General features: G+C 38.0%; 1 protein-coding gene across 3 annotated transcripts in view; it reads left to right on the plus strand.

The window, feature by feature from the left end:
- Window positions 1-289: 289 nt before the first annotated feature.
- Window positions 290-16,077, plus strand: part of Msr1 (macrophage scavenger receptor 1) — a 62,724-nt gene continuing 46,936 nt past the window's right edge. For 2 of the 3 annotated variants that reach the window (XM_013110695.3, XM_021225172.2), the window contains exons 1-3: window positions 294-411; window positions 9,217-9,322; window positions 12,535-12,648. In XM_013110695.3, coding sequence (XP_012966149.3) covers window positions 313-411; window positions 9,217-9,322; window positions 12,535-12,648 — 319 coding nt within the window. In that variant the 5' untranslated portion in view covers window positions 294-312. Of the gene's footprint in view, window positions 412-9,216; window positions 9,323-12,534; window positions 12,649-16,077 lie in introns of all 3 variants that reach the window. The other variant, XM_005066635.4, reaches the window with a different exon arrangement.

The following is a 16,077-nucleotide window of genomic DNA, read 5'->3' on the forward strand; positions in this document are numbered from 1 at the left end:
AGGGTTTCTTCTCTCAGCACTGTATGACTACAAGAAGATGCTTCAGAAAATAATGGATGCTGGAGAAGTCATGTGTAACTTGGGCACCAGGAATGACTGGTATGGGGTTAATTTTGTGCCCTGCTCCAAAATTCTTGCTCATTTTTTTTACTTCTCTTTTTCTTCTTACAATGTCCTGTAAAGAAAGGGGAATGAGTTATCTGACAAATTTAGATTTTGCAATCTTGCGCATTAATGAGACAGCTATTGAAATATGTTTCAAAGAAAGATTTTCAACACACAACTGTGTCATTTCCTTTCCTCGTGGACCAGATGCTGAAACACTATGTGATAAAGATTTTAGGTTTCAATTGTAAAGAGAGAGAAGTGGGTAAATCAGTGCGGCCTTCTTTACCAACAATGACAAAAGAGGTATAGTTTAATTTATTTTTTCTGAAATTACTTGGCTTTTTGGGGTGTATCTTCTCTGTGTATGTGTGAGTGTGTGAGGGGGAAGAGAGATAGACAGAGAGATCTGATTAGTAATTTCTAGTAGAACTCTTATTCTATGACTAGTAGTTTGGTTTTGTTGGAACAGGCAAAATAAGAGTAAAAATTCCTGCCAAGGTTTTCATTAATGAATACATGATAAATATGCATAAAATAAACTGCCTTATAGTCAGTTTAGTAAGTAACTATGTATTTTTGTTAAAATGTTGGCTTTATTCAAAGTATGTTTAATAAATTAGTTTGGTCCTTTCTCTACACGTGACAGTTTTGGCTTTAACTTGAGGGTTGTATTAATCTTTACTTGCTCATAGAGTGAATATTGGCTGAGTTTCCTGCAGATTTTTTTGAGGTACATGTGGGGAAGGGAACAAAAAAATAATACATTTAATTTTGAAATTCTTAATATAAAGCATATGCCCAAGGAGAACTAATATAACTTGAGAATTCTACAGGGGATAAAATTGCTATAGGTAACTACTGTATGAAGAGGAGAAGCTGTTACTTTCAAGGGAGAAAGAAGTATAAAAATATCTTCATGGAGACGTTACAATTTAGCGGGATATTGATGGATGAGTAAGACTTAGCCAGCATGAAATTGGGCTGGTGTTATCGCTGGCCATGTGGAGCTGTGGTAGTATAGTTACAGAGCTGACATGATGAATGTTTTAGGTAGTAGCTGAGAGCACACATTGTATAGCTACACTTCTTGCTTTCAAACTCAATGCACCATCTTCACTCACTTCCAGCCACATAACATTGAGTAAGTGCCTTAACCACTTAGGTCCTAGTGTGCTAAGATGTAAAATAGAAAAAATCTGACTGTGCAGCTTACAGAGCTCCCTTGAAGCTAAAATAAGTAAAGGTCATATGGTAATACAGAACTGTAAAATTGTGCCGATTCATTTATTGGCAGCTTTCTGCATACTAGGTAATCTAAATTTTATTTTAGTCTTCATATTGATATATTGATAGTATATATAAAATTGTACTTCAAAGCTTGCTTTCTTAAAAATCACGTAGGTGAAAGAATGGCACATTCACTCTCCATTTAGCATGCTTGTTAATACTTTATTATTTATTTTTCTGTTTTGACTTTTTTGAGAATTTTATAGAATGTATCTTCATTACATTCTTTTCAGTCACTTTTCGGTCTTAGATTCAAACATTAATATCCTCTCTATTTCCAACAATGATTGCCACTACCATTAGGCACGATAGATATGGTTCAGTCTCTAACCTGAATCCTTATACACTCATTTCTTCAGCATCGAAACAATGCTTGCACAAATATACTAATTTTAAAAATGATACAAATTGTCAGTTACTTACATAAAGATTTTTTTTTATTTTAAAAGAGTAAAGGAAGATTACACTGGAGCAATTTACCCCAACTTTAAGAAGAATTTGACTGTAAGAAAATCATAGCAAATACATGTACAGCTTTATCTTAGAAGAAATGATACATAGTGAATATGAAAAGGCAAATGGCAGGATGCATGGTCTCAGATCTGTAAAACAGCTGCTTGGAAGACCATGGCAGTCAGACAACAAGTTCCAGACTTGCCTGGGCTACAGAGAGAGTTCAAGGCCAACCTGGGCAATTTAGTGAGATCTTGTCTCAAAATGACAAGTAAGAGAGTGCTGGGGGTATAGTTCACCCTTAGCACCTTGGCTGAGCAGGCATTGTTCCCAAGTACAATGACAACAACAACAATGAGAACAAATAGTTACAGATGATAGAAACAAATCTCTTACTTAATATAAGAAAGTGTCCTTTTTTGTACAAGCAATGGATATGAACAGACAATGACCAAGTAAATAAGGAATAATTATGTGGAGATATCTCTTCTACAATAATTATAAACATGAAAACAAAGGTATATTAAAATAACACAACTCTTGTTAACATATAAACACTTCTATGGTGATGAATTTGGTTTAAAATCCCCACACTCACATATTACTCAAATATATGTATGTATTATACCATCTTTCTAAACAATGGTAAATACCAGGAAATTCACAATAATTTTTGCTTAGTCTAGTAGTTCAACAGAATATCAAAAGAATAAGCCTGATGAACTACAATAGCTATGACATCCTTCTTTATAATAGTAAAATCATGAGCTCCAGAAAAAGGGGTTTATAGGAAAATGGCTATAGAAAGAGATACTCATGTTTGACTAAATGTCATATAGTTTATTATTTTAAATTAGAAAAAACTCAAATGAGAAAAGCATGATTTTTAAGGGAGTTATGTTATACAAATCCATATGCACATTGCAATGTCCACTGTATGAATTCAGACAGAGGCACAAAGACTACAGTGTCCTATGATGAACAATGACATTTCATTGTACTAAAATGACAGATGGTAAAAGATGAATTCCTTCCACTCCTGCTTTTATGTCCCATTGTTCAATGATAAGATGAAAAAAAAAATGAAGGCCATGGTTCCTGCTAACCTTGGAGTTGTTTCATATGGCTTTCCTGTTGCTACTTCCATAAACTTTTGACCCTTTCTGAAAAGCTGATATGGCAGAGATGTGTTTCGCTTCTCATGAGAACACTCTGCTAATAGATTATACAAGCTCAAAAGATTTCCCAATCCTTTATCAGTACACGAGTGCATGGTGAGGGAAAGTCACTTGATGTGCAGTTGTTTGGCTCTTAACTTGGAAATTGCATTTAAGGTCGGATGAGAATGCTGTAAAGCTATTCACAGACTGCTAACAAGGACTCACCTGCGTATGTATTCCAACATTTAGAAAGCATGTCATAGTAAAAATCAGATGACAACTGAAATAATTCAATAACTGTAATAATAAATTCCTTTGGGGGCAAAGTGGGATGTACTGGTGATACCTTTTTGTCAGTTAACTAAGTGCATACAAATCAGAAACAAACATTTTCTAGGGCAAAGCAGTCATTTTCAAGTCTACATTTGTGAAATCTGAACTTCCATTGAAGTACAAGCAGATCCGTGAAGCACAGTTATCCTGAGGAACATTTTGTCTTTTTGGCGTATGTCGGTTTTTCATTTTCATTTTATTTTGTTTTATGTTTATTTCATGGCTCTGGGGATCCAACCCAGAGCCTTGCAACTGATAGGCAAGCACTGTGATCATCAGGGGAGTATATAGGGAGAGACAAAGGGACAAGAGCTGGGCCCCAGCATGCTCACTATCAAGGTACAAGGGAAGACACCACAGCGCACCTGTAATCCCTGCATTTAGGAGTCTTAGGGAGGACCATTACTTGTTAAGATCGAACTGGTTCACCTAGTGACACACAGTCTCAAAACAAAATGAAAAACAAACAGAAAATAGTCAAAGGTTTGTCTGCATCTGGAAGTATGCGATCGTTCTGCTTACTCACCCACTAATCAAGCTTGTTTTCAAGTTTGTTTCTCAGCTTTAGGTTTTTTCTGATAAAGTATTCTCTGTATGCCTGTTTCTCCACCCCCTAACACACTTTAAAGGGCTAAAACTGTAGGGAGTAAATTGAGAGAAATCTCCCAATAGGTGACGGATCTTTGTTGCTGCTGCAGCTCGTGAAGATGTTTTTGTCATGAATATGAATGTTTATTAAAGGCATCCCAGCAGTAGATTGCTGAAAGCAGTTGTTGCCCACAGCGATAAAATCCCTACAGCTACATCCAGAGTCAGTGTTCATAATGCATAGAAAATTGTGGGTGTCAATCAGAGTACTGTGTTTGGAAAAACTCAAGGATGAGGACTGGAGTGTTGAAAGTTGCTGTCCTCCCAGCCACACTGCTACCCTCCACATGGGACCAACTGTACAAAATCATGAGATTTGTCACCATTGAGCCTGTAGTCTGTTGACATTCTCTTCAAAGGGTGAATGAGAGAGCAGGGAGGGTCCCTGGACATTTACCAGAGTCCCTTGTCACTCTTGCAGCCATTGTATGCAGTTACATCTTAATTGCAATTGCTTTCATGAACTCAGGGAGGGGCAAAGGCATAAAGGCTCACAATTAGTGTGGAAAGGAGGCTTCATGGATGCAAACATGGGGAAGCCACCATTCATAGATTTTTCAGAGGGGCTGTGCTGAAATCAGTCATGTTTCTATAAATAATCTGCCATCCATGGTCTTTAAGTAGGCCCAGTATAATTGTTTCCCAGAGTGAACTGTGCTGTCCTGGAAGCATGCTTTCATTTATCACTACAATCTAAAAAAAAAAGGTTAAAAAAAGGGGGGGATAGACATTGCTCCCATATCCCCTGCCAGAAATGTTAGCAGTTGGGAATATCATTGCAAGAGGATCAGATTTAGTGATTTAAGATCTATTACCGACATTTGGAGGGTGAGAACCAGGTTAGATAACCATCCTCTTGAACTAATCACTCAAACCCATATCGTCTTGGCCAAGATGTGTCCCTGAAAATGCCAGTAGGATGTGGGTAAAGCTAGTGGCCAGTTGAGACTAGCAACATCAAAGTCGTTTAGACAAGGTCCAAGGAAGAGGTAGTCTGTGTTCCTAAGCCCTAAGGAACTTGGCTCTGGATCCAAAAGAAAGCAACAGAAAATGTATAGAAAAAGGAAAATGAACTCATATTTTTATCCAAAGCATTTCAATCTGGCTTCATATTCTTCATACTAGTGTTCTAGCTTATGAAAAGGCTGAGGCAAACGCTAGGGAATATGCAACTGATGTTGATGGAAAGTCAGGCTGTCTAAGCTGGAAGATAAGCCTTCAGTGGAGTGCCAAGGAGATAAGAATATTCAAGTCATGGTCAGATAGTTCCTATAAGGAGTTGGATATTAAAAAATAAAAAGACAATTGAAACATTAAGTTCTTTTGGAGCCTGTTACATTAATACAGGGTTAAGGATGCTACTTGGTCCAAAATAAGACTTCCACAGAATCTGAATCACACACAAAAATTGGGAAGAATTTCTGTCTGCAAAAGAATTCACCTCTGCAGTCCTCTGGTTTTCTGAATAGTCACCTCACTTGGCAAACAAAAAACATGAGATGTAAAGTCTGATAAAGTCTAACACAATTATCCACTCAACAATTATAAAGTGTATTCAAAGTTCCAGGTCGTCTCAAATACTAGCAATACAATGTTGGACAAAAACAGACCTGAATCTGCCAGCCCATAGCTTACACTCTAGACATATTTTTTTCAGGCACAGAAGTTTTCATCTTTGTTTATAATCATTCCTCCATGGAAAACAGAGTGGACAACCTGAAATGTTTCCTCTGCCATTTCAGTGAAAATGAATTCAGGATATCTAAAGCTATCTGTACTGGTTTGGAGAAAGACCAGTAACAGCCAGCACCAAAAGCATACAAAGGCTTTTCCATCCCGTTCTTCAGCACCTGAGCTCAGAGTCAAAGGTTTTCCCACTTGGCCACAATTGCTGTGAATGGTAGCTTTAAAATAATAATGGAGCTGTTTCATTATTAACTCTTTGTTTTGTTTGTTTACTTGCTCATCAGTTTTGCTTGATGGGTGAAATAATTGTCCACACAGATTAAAAGACAGGAAACAGAAGGAGAGCCTGGATCAGAAGTCCAAACTGGCTTTCTCCAAAGCCACTATCCCAGGTTGTCATTTATTTACTAAATTGCTTAAGGTCTTCTATTTGCTTATCTTGTAACACAGCCCTTCAGTGTGGCCCAGGCTGGCCCTAACTCTGCACACTATCCCACCCTGCCACTGCCTCCCAATTGCTAGGATTACAAGCAAATGGTGAGGTTGTAGTCATGTTCTACACTGCTTTGAAATCAGTCATTTTTATCTTTGTGTGTGTGTGTGTGTGTGTGTGTGATGGAACTTTGGGAGACTGCCATTTCAGCTTCAGCCTGTACAGCAGCTAAGACTAAGTATTTTCAGTAATTTTGTTTGGTTTGGGCTTTTTCTTCCTTTTTCATTTTTGCCTAACCTGATAAAAGAGAAGATTCAGTCAGGTCCTATACCTTCCTGTCTTTAGCCCCTTGTCTCTTGGCCAAGTTCTATACAGATCACAATCCTCAGGCCGAACAACACTAGATATTGGGATACCGATTCTCAGAAATGATCAACGTGTGCAAAGATTGTTAGTGTGAGCAGCCAAATAAATAATCTCTTTGGGCCTATTTTTAGAAGTATATTGATTGACAGGGATTTAGTCACATCCTTGTTAGTCAATGAGTCTCCCAAAGCAGCCTGTGCCTTTAGAAAGGAGTGGGGGTTCTGTATCTGCAACCTAGGCTGGAGTTTTGTTTCCTGCCATTGTTATGCATTTAGTTAAAGTTGCTAAACACATCCCTCAGAATGGGGGTGAGGGTGGAGGGGAAAAGATTAGAAGATGTAGGACTCTCACTTAATTAGGCATTCCACCTGAACTGTGACCACGAAAAGTTAATCTGTTTATCTTCTCAGGCAATGTTCTTAAAATGCAGATACTTCTATCAAAATCAGCACTATTTCTTGAAAACTTGTTACAATCTCAAACTATTTTATTCGTTTATTTTATTTTATTACATATTCCATTTTACTTATTTTCAAGTATAATATCAAAAGCCTAGATGGAGTTTAACAGTAAAAAGTCTATTGTATGAAAGCTTGAGTGAGGAAAGAAAAAATATAGTGGCAGAAAGAAAGAGAACCTTGTATTTTAATTAAATACACTTATTTTAATGTAAAACATTTAAATTTGATGAGGTTCATTTAATTTTGTTTGCTAGCTTGTCTTATGACAACTTGACACCCAAATTAGATTTATCTCACAAATTAGATTTATCTGGAAGGAGGGAACCTCAACTGAGAAAATGCCTTCTTAAAACCCTGTTGTAACAGGCTTAGTTTACTGCCCGTGGGAGGCCTTACCCTCTCTGAGGAGTGGATGGGGGAGGGGGGAGGGAGGTGGCAGCGAGGGGGGAGTGGGGACATGGGAGGGAAGAGGAACTGTGATTGGTATGTAAAATGAATTAAAAATGTAAAATAAAATATAATATAAAAGAGAAAAAAAAGATCTGGCTGTAAGGCATTTTGTTAATTTGTGATTGATGGGGGAGGACCCTTCAATTGCGGCTGGTGCCATCCCTGTGCTGGTGATCCTGGGTTCCCTAAGAAAGCAGACTGAGCAAGCTGCAGGGAGCAAACCACTGAGCAGCTCCTCTCCATGCACTCTCCATAAGCTCCGGATCCTGCCCAGTTTGAGCTCCTGCCCTGACTTGGTGGTGGTGTTTCATTGAAGCAATATAATCCCTAAATAAGTCATTTTCTGTAATTGGAAGTAAGAATGGGACCTGGTATATGCTGGGTAAGTGTTTCACCACAGAGCTAATCTTGGTCATATTTAAATTTACAAATATAAAAGGGTATATGTTAGTGAGTACTATGTGACATTTTGATGTAGTTTTTGCTTTGTATCATATTAAAATAATATTAAATATCTCCTTTAGCCAAAGCTTTCAAAGTTCTTTTTTTGGTGTTTTTGAAAGTGCAGTACAATACTGTCTGTCATATGCAGTCATTTGATAGTGCAATCCCAGACCAGACTCTTTGTGTCTCTCAGCTTTGACTTAGAATGTTGTGATCTACAATTACAAATTATTGACTCTCTCCACTCAAATATCAGGAAGTCTGGCATGGTGGCCCATTAACTCCTTCTCAAGACAGGCAAAACATTTACACCTGTCACTAGAGATAAAGGCATATATTGCTCAGTAGAGTATTGATTGAATTTAAATGACACAAGAACAGATTTACGTTGCATAATGCAGTAGTATAAATAGAAAAGAGTTAAGGAGAGAGAGAAGAGAAAAAGAAAAGAGGAGGAAAGGATGGAGAGAGGTCCTGTTGGAGGGAAAGGAAAGAAAAGTTACCTTTTCCTGTGCATTTAAATCTAATGACTTTATCTTTCTAAACAGACAAACAGATGCTTTGGCACGGAAGCCAAACTAATTCAGAGCAGAAAGACACAGGAAATATTTGTCCCAAGCACGGATAACTATTTGCTCTAAGGGAAATCATTTATTTTCTCTTCAGCTAGTTAGTCTCTGCTGCTTGTTTTTTTTTTGTTTGTTTGTTTTTTGTTTTTTTTTTCTTTTGTAGTTAGAGAAGTAAGGTTACACCTTCTCACATGCGAGACCTGTGAACATAGATGCCTTTCTACAGAGTACAACACAGCACTGAATCGTCAAGAGCCTGACCTCTTAAATCTGTTCTCCATGCATTAGTAACATATGGCTGAGTGCGTGTTTGTGTGCATATGAGTGTGTGTCTGGAGGAAGTGAAACTGAACATGTGTGTACCTGTACGTAGAGATCCATGCTGGATATTGTCTTCTGTTTCTTTGCACCATACTCTTGAGACAGGACCTCTCTCACTCTTCCTGAGACTCACCAGCGGGATGCACTGACTGGCCACCACAGTGCTGGAGATCCCCCTGTCTCCACTTCTGAGCACAAGGGCTATACCCCCTCTAGCTTTCCAGGGGATAACAGGCATCCAAATTCAGGTATTCGTGCTTGATTACCAGGCAGATACTTTATTGGCAGCTATTACTCCAGTCCCATAAATATGCCTTTTTTATGCTTCAATGAAAAGTCATGAGGAAGGCTAGTATAGTGCTTTCTATGATGTGTGTATTTAGTTATACATTTTGCTTGCTAAAATTGAATCTAAATGAAAATTAACTCACAACACCATGAAAAATGACCTTGGCAACTTCATACGGGATTCATATAGTATTCTGTGTGTTTGACAGACCACAGAACAACAGAGGCTCTGCCCTGATGAACCCGAGGACACGGAGAGCTACTCAGAATCTGTGAAATTTGATGCTCGCTCAATGACAGCATTGCTTCCTCCCAGTAAGTAGAAAGTGGCAAAGTGACACAGGTGATAGGTTGGGTGGCTGAAATAAGCAGGAGGTTGGGTAGCTTAAATGAGTAGAGCTACACAAGTGGTAGGTTGATGGGGAATGGTCTTCTGTAAATATGTTTCTCTTATGGGTTAATGAATAAAACACTAATTTGTCAGGCAGGATGATAGGTAGGTCTAGGAGGCAAGGAGGATTCTGGGAAGTGTAGGCAGAGAGGAGTTGTCATGAAATCCCAGGAAGTGACTTAGTTGGGAAACTGCCACTAGCTAACCACAGAGGTCTAGAAGTCTGTACAGATAGGCAGGAAGTGACATAGCTGGGCAGAATCAATATGTAAGCAGGGACTAAAAGGAAATTGTGCTCTTCTTTGTGGAGATGTTGAATAGGTATGATGTAGCAGGCAAAGGAGTTGCAGGTCTAGTAAGCCAAGACCACATGGAAATATATGGATTAGTAGTCATGGTTTAAGAATAAGAAGCCCAAGTCACCAGCCAACACCTTTGTATTAATATAGCATCTGCGTGTTCATTTGGGGCAGAGAAGGGTGGTGGGACCCTGGCTGGGCCAAGAAAGCTCATGTTACAGTAGGTTTGCTGGCTTAAATCAGTAGAGATTAGTTTGTTTTCTCACAGTTCTCTGTCCTAGAAGTCTTAAACCAAGGTGTCCAAATGGACACGGATCATTTAAAGACCATGTCTCTTCCCAGTTTCTAGTGCTTTCTGGCAACTCTTGTTGGTCCTGGTTTTTAGAAGCATCACTTCCACCTCTGCTTCCCGCTTCTGAGAGTTTATTCTCTTCTGAGAGTTTATTCTCCTGTGCAATTGTATGTTCTTTTCTTTTCTTATAAAGATCCAACCTCCAGAATAAATACCACACCACAAGATATCATTTACACTTGACTACATCTGCAGTGACCCTAGTTCCAATTAAAATCACCTTCATAGTCATCTAGATTTAGCACTTCTGTGGATCTTCTTGAGAGATAAAGTCCTGCATGTCACCAATGAAGCAGCTTGTGACAGCAACACAAAAGAAACAGTGTTCAACAGCTTCTGATCAGGCTTGAGGGGTCAGAACCTCAATTAAGAATTTCTTAATTCTTTTTTTTTTCTGGTCCAAAAGGGAGGTTTTGGTTTGTTTTTATATTTTTTTTATTTAACTTTTTACACATGTCACTCTCAGTTCCCTCTCCCTCCCCTTCTCCCTCACTCCCCAATCCTCCCAACCCTTCACCCATACTCCATCCCCCCTCAGCTCCCCAGGGAGGGCAAGGGCTTCCATGAGGGATTTTCAGGGTCTGTCACATCATCCCTGGCAGGGCCTAGTTTCTTCCCCATGTATCTAGGCTGAGAGAGCATCCCTCCACGTGGTATGGGTTCCCAGAGTCCCTCTGTATGCCAGGAATAAATACTGCTCTACTCTCCAAGGGCCACAGATTGCCAAGGCCTCCTCTCTGTCACCCAGTTTCTGTGAGAGGGATGTCTGGATCAGTCCCATGCCGGCCCTTCAGTCACCAGTCTGGGGTCTATGTGTTCCCCCTTGTTTAGGTCAGTTGGCTCTGTGGGTTTCACCAGCCCGATATTAATTCCTTTGGTCATCACTCCTCTTTGCAACTGGGTTCCAGGAGTTCAATTCAGTTCACAGCTGTGGGTGTCTGCCTCTAGAATTGCTTAATTCTTGATGCCCCTTTCTGAGATGATGGGTGGAAAGAGAATAGTCAGAGACATTTCAGGTAGAGAAAATAGTAAGCAAAACATGAGTTTACACACACAAATTCAAATCCCATCCCTTAGATAAAAGTCAGATAATGTAGTTTACACCTGTAATTCCAGTGTGGGTGGGGAAGAGACAGGAAAACCCCTGTGGCTTGTTGGTCAGCCAGTCTAATTATATTGATCATTTCCAGGTTCATTGAGAGACCTTGTCTCAAAAATAAAGTGGAAGGGACAGAGTGATTGCTCAGTATCTAAGAGCCCTTGCTTCTTCAGGGGACCGGGCTTTGCTTCCTAGCCTGCACATGTCAGAATCGTCTGTGACTCCAGTTCCAGGTGATCTGACCCCGGCCTCCATATGCCCCAGACACACATAGTGTACAAACAGGATTCACAGTTAGTTAGCCTGAAATATATATATATATATATATATATATATATATATATATATATATATATTTCCAACTTGGTTTTATAATGGCTTGTTCCTTCAATTTTCATTATTTTTCTTGACTTTACTCTTTTAAAAATGTCCCTTTCTGTCCTTCTCTGTGTCTCACAAAATGGAATTGAATTGAGCTGAACCAAGTGGTACACATCCATAGGACGTAGAGGCAGGAGAACCATGAGTTCAAGGCCATTTCCAGCTGCATAGTGAGTACAATGCTAGCCTGGACTGTATTAAACTATGTCAGGAAAAAAGCTTGGGAGGCAGCTTATTCAGTCAAGTGCCTGCTGTGCAAGCAGAGGGACTTGAGTTTGGATCCTCAGAACCTGTATAAAAAGCTGAGGGTAGCAGAGGCAGAACTCTCTTCTAAACACAGCACTGGGGAGACACATACAGGCAGATCCCCGAAGGTCCTTGATAAGCCAGTCTAGTCAATTAATGAAATGCAGCTTCTATGTGAGATCCTGCCTCAAAAGAGAAGAGTGAAGAGCATCCAAGAAGAAAGCATCCAATCACTGACCATGAACCTTCATAGAAACCCAAATATACTCACGCTGTCAAATATGCACCTGCGTGTGCGCGGGCACACACACACACACACATACACACACACACACACACACACAGACACACACACACACACACACACACACACAATACATAAATAATCTACCATTTTCCCTCTGCATCAGAATAGCCCCACTGCAGTCAACAACTCTTTATAGGAATTCCTTTTTTATATATGCATATTTATAAATATAGTTATTGCATCCTGATATATCTAAAGGATGGGTTTCATTGATGCATTCCAAAGTTTTGTCAAAATGTAAATCACTTCTTGTCTCATTTAAAATAATTGTTCATTATAGTCCAATCATGTGAGCTATACAAACAGGAAATCATACACAGTCATGTTCTCTTGTTTGTGCAACAAGTAGTTTACCTGCTGGACCTTAAATCCAGCACCAGGTACCAAGACTTAAATCAAGGCTTTTAATAATAGGCTGGGCTTTTGTTCTGTTTCCTTTTGCTTTGTTTTAGATCCTAAAAATGGGTCTTCCTATCAGGAGAAGCTGAAGTCCTTCAAAACTGCCCTAGTTGCCCTCTACCTTCTTGTGTTTGCTGTTCTCATACCGCTCATTGGGATAGTAGCAGGTATAGTATCCCAGAATTTTGAAACTTTGTTCATTTGCTATATAGTAGTGTTTGTATGGTAGATTTTGTAAAGAAGCTTCATATGCATAGCATTCTTCAACTTCAGCAAGTGCAATTAAAATAGATTCTGTGTTGTAAATAGAAACAAGTTCTTTTTAATTTTACAAATAAAATATTAACAGAGTAAAATAAATATATTGGCATACAAAAGTGGGCTATGGTTACATCTGTTCTGTTCTCTCTTTGACCTCCCTCCACCTCCTCCCTTGTCCACTGACTCCTTTTCAAAAATAATTATCTATTATTCTTTATTATTGGTGTATATATATATATATAAATTGTATATATATATAATTATCAATATATAATGTAAATATGTATGTAATTGTTTATATATATGTATATATACCCTGTGAATTCATCTAATATTGAAATGTATATATATATTTGGATCTGACCCAACCTCTTGGGATTGGATAATATATCAGAACACTCATTCCTATAGATGACTGTGTCTTTACCAGAAGCCATTAATTGCCAATAGCTAGCTCTTCATCAAGGATTGGGGCCTTATGAGATTTCCTCCATCTCTACTGAAATGTCAATTGGTGGTGTCATTTTTCAGGTTTTGTTTAGGTGATCATGCCATGCATGATCCAAGTCATGCATAGAAGATACAATCTCTCAGTAGACAACCTAATCCTCCTACTCTCAGTTTTTGTGTCCCCTCTTCTGTGATGTTCTCTGACCCTTAGAAGTACGGGTCGTGTTTCAGGTGTATCAATTAGGGATAGGTATACCCAAATAAGTTGTTCTCTACATTTTGGCTAGATGTGGATTTTTGTAATGATCTCAATCCAATGGGTTGGGGAGGACTTCTCTGATGAGCAATGATGAACTGTGGGAGTTCACTTACCTGTGGACATAGATAAGTATTTAGGATGCAGCTAGAAATTTTACTGGAGTAGGGAAATGACTGCAGTACATTCTCTGGGATAAGTTTACAGTGCTAAGCATCATGAACAGGAGAGAGTATTAACAACCCCAAGTGGCAAAATTTCATTTAACCTGTCTGTGACTGTGTGTGTGCATATATGCACGTGCGTAATTTTAAGCAAACATAGCATAATGCGTGGGGTGCTTTTTCATTTATTTAGATTGTTGTTAACTTCTTTCAAAGTTTTACATAGCTCTTGTACATGTACTTGTAGACATGACTGAGATTAGATTCTCTTCTTACTTTTTCAAATGCTCCTGAATTTGAATTTTATACTCCCATTGCTCATTGCTGTTACATGTAAATGTAATTGAATTTTTATATTAAACTTCGGTAATTTTTAAAAGAAAGTGGGCTGGTAATATTTAGACTATTTCAAAAGTATATTGTACTCCATAGTTCTGAATGTCTAGCATTGGATAACAGCACTCCTGAAATTCTAGTTATTACATAATAAAAATGCTCCCAACAGAGAATGAAGTTAACCATGGTTTTTTAGTGTATCTCCAGCATCTCCTGAAGTACATTAAGAAAATCTAATACTCTGTTTCTGAAATACATGTCAATGTGCAAACAAGTGTGGTCATTTACATTAACAATGTCTTTCCCAGAAAAGAATGCCTGCTTTTCAGAAAGTTTTATACATCAAATGCAGAAAGCAGATGGTAATATTACCTTTTTAAAAACGACTATATCTAATTCACATATTTCATGTGCTATTATTTAAACATCTTAACAATAGTACAGCAACATCTGTTAGGATTTTAAATACTAAGATTTGTTATTTGAGTTTCATTCGATGTTCTCCAGCCACTTATTTCTCTAAGAAGTCTTGAACTGGGATAACATTTTCAAATATTTTTTCCCTGGGTACATGGTATCCTTTATCCCAGGCTGGCTCTTCTAACTTGCTTTGTACAGATGTCTTTGCCTCTACCTCTCTGTGCTGAGGCTAGGGGCATCAACACATTTATCTTATGTGGTGCTGGAATCGATATCAGGGCAACCCACATGCTAAGAAAACAGTCCATGAACTGAGATCAGATGTGTTGGATTTTAACTGATATCCAAATTCATTGGTCTCGTCATTATGCTTTTCTTTATGATCCCCTCCCCATCAAGAGGAAGGCTTAGGAAAAATTCATTTGAATGTGCATGCTAATCTACCTAAGAAAATACTCCTAATTGCAAAACCAAATTTCCTTTGTTGTGGAGTAATCAAAACAGATTTCGACTCAGAAAGAAAAGCTAAGGAAATCAACAACAATTGTAAAAGTAACTCTCATTTTATCATTTTCCATCATTTATTATGCTCCAAAACTGAACTCTAAACTTCCAGCATAGTATCTTAATACATCTTTACAATTACCTTTCAGCAGACACTATAATTATCTTTATTATCCACACCAGAAAACTGAAACTCCTCAGCAATGGAGCATGTATGTGTTCCCATCTATGACTTTTGTGTCCTAACCTCTCTTGGCTACTGGCTGCCACTTTAATTTGGTTATTATAATAAAACATTGTTGTCCAGAAAAAAAACATGAAAATAAAATTGCCATAATGTTATCCAAGAGAATATTTCTACAAAAAAATCCCCACAAACAAGCAAAAAACAGCTCCTGTTTTAGCCATTAAAAACAGAGAAAACAAAAATCCAAACATAATGACCAAAGCAAACAGCAAACCAATGGCAGCTATTGAATCAAGAGAAATGAAGTTTCTAGTAATGTAAGTCTCTCATGAACAAGATTATCTACTTATTGTCCACGTGTGCATGCTTATATGCAGTGTGAAATACAAACTTGAATGATGTGCTCTTGCTTTGTGTCATCAAATATATACCAGGTAGAATTTGAGTAGATCCATCTCTTTATGTAAACCATGGTCTACAGAGCCTACAAAGACTGTAGTCTCTGATTGGTCCCGATCAAGGGAGACAGAAACCTGAAAAGTATCCATGGCTGCAATCAAGTTCAAATTTGTTGAGCCATTAGGAAATATTACCAAGTCAAACATTTGCTGTGGAGTAGATAGTAATTGATCTTTGATTTTTTGTTTCTTAAAATTACATTAAGAACCCATTAAGGCAGATAGGGAATAGAATGTTCCTGTCTTACAAATTAATACCAGTACCAAATTCACCAGAATTTTAAGCAGAACTCATTGCAATTATCATAGGTAACTTAATTGCATTTGTAACTCTATAACTCTTAGTACCAGATCACAATATCTTTTAAAGAAGAGTTAAAATATATTGCATATACAAATATGATATCAAAAGATTATAAATGTAGAATGATAAATTAATGGAACAACACATTGACAGTTGAGTTGATAATTGAAGTAAAATGGTGAATATAAAGCTATTCAAATTTAAATTAGCTCATATGTGAAAAGTTGTTTATTATTTTCATGGCCTACTTTGTATG

This window comes from Mesocricetus auratus, unplaced genomic scaffold, assembly GCF_017639785.1.
Source record: "Mesocricetus auratus isolate SY011 unplaced genomic scaffold, BCM_Maur_2.0 Super-Scaffold_100026, whole genome shotgun sequence".
NCBI classification, from domain to species: Eukaryota; Metazoa; Chordata; class Mammalia; order Rodentia; family Cricetidae; genus Mesocricetus; species Mesocricetus auratus.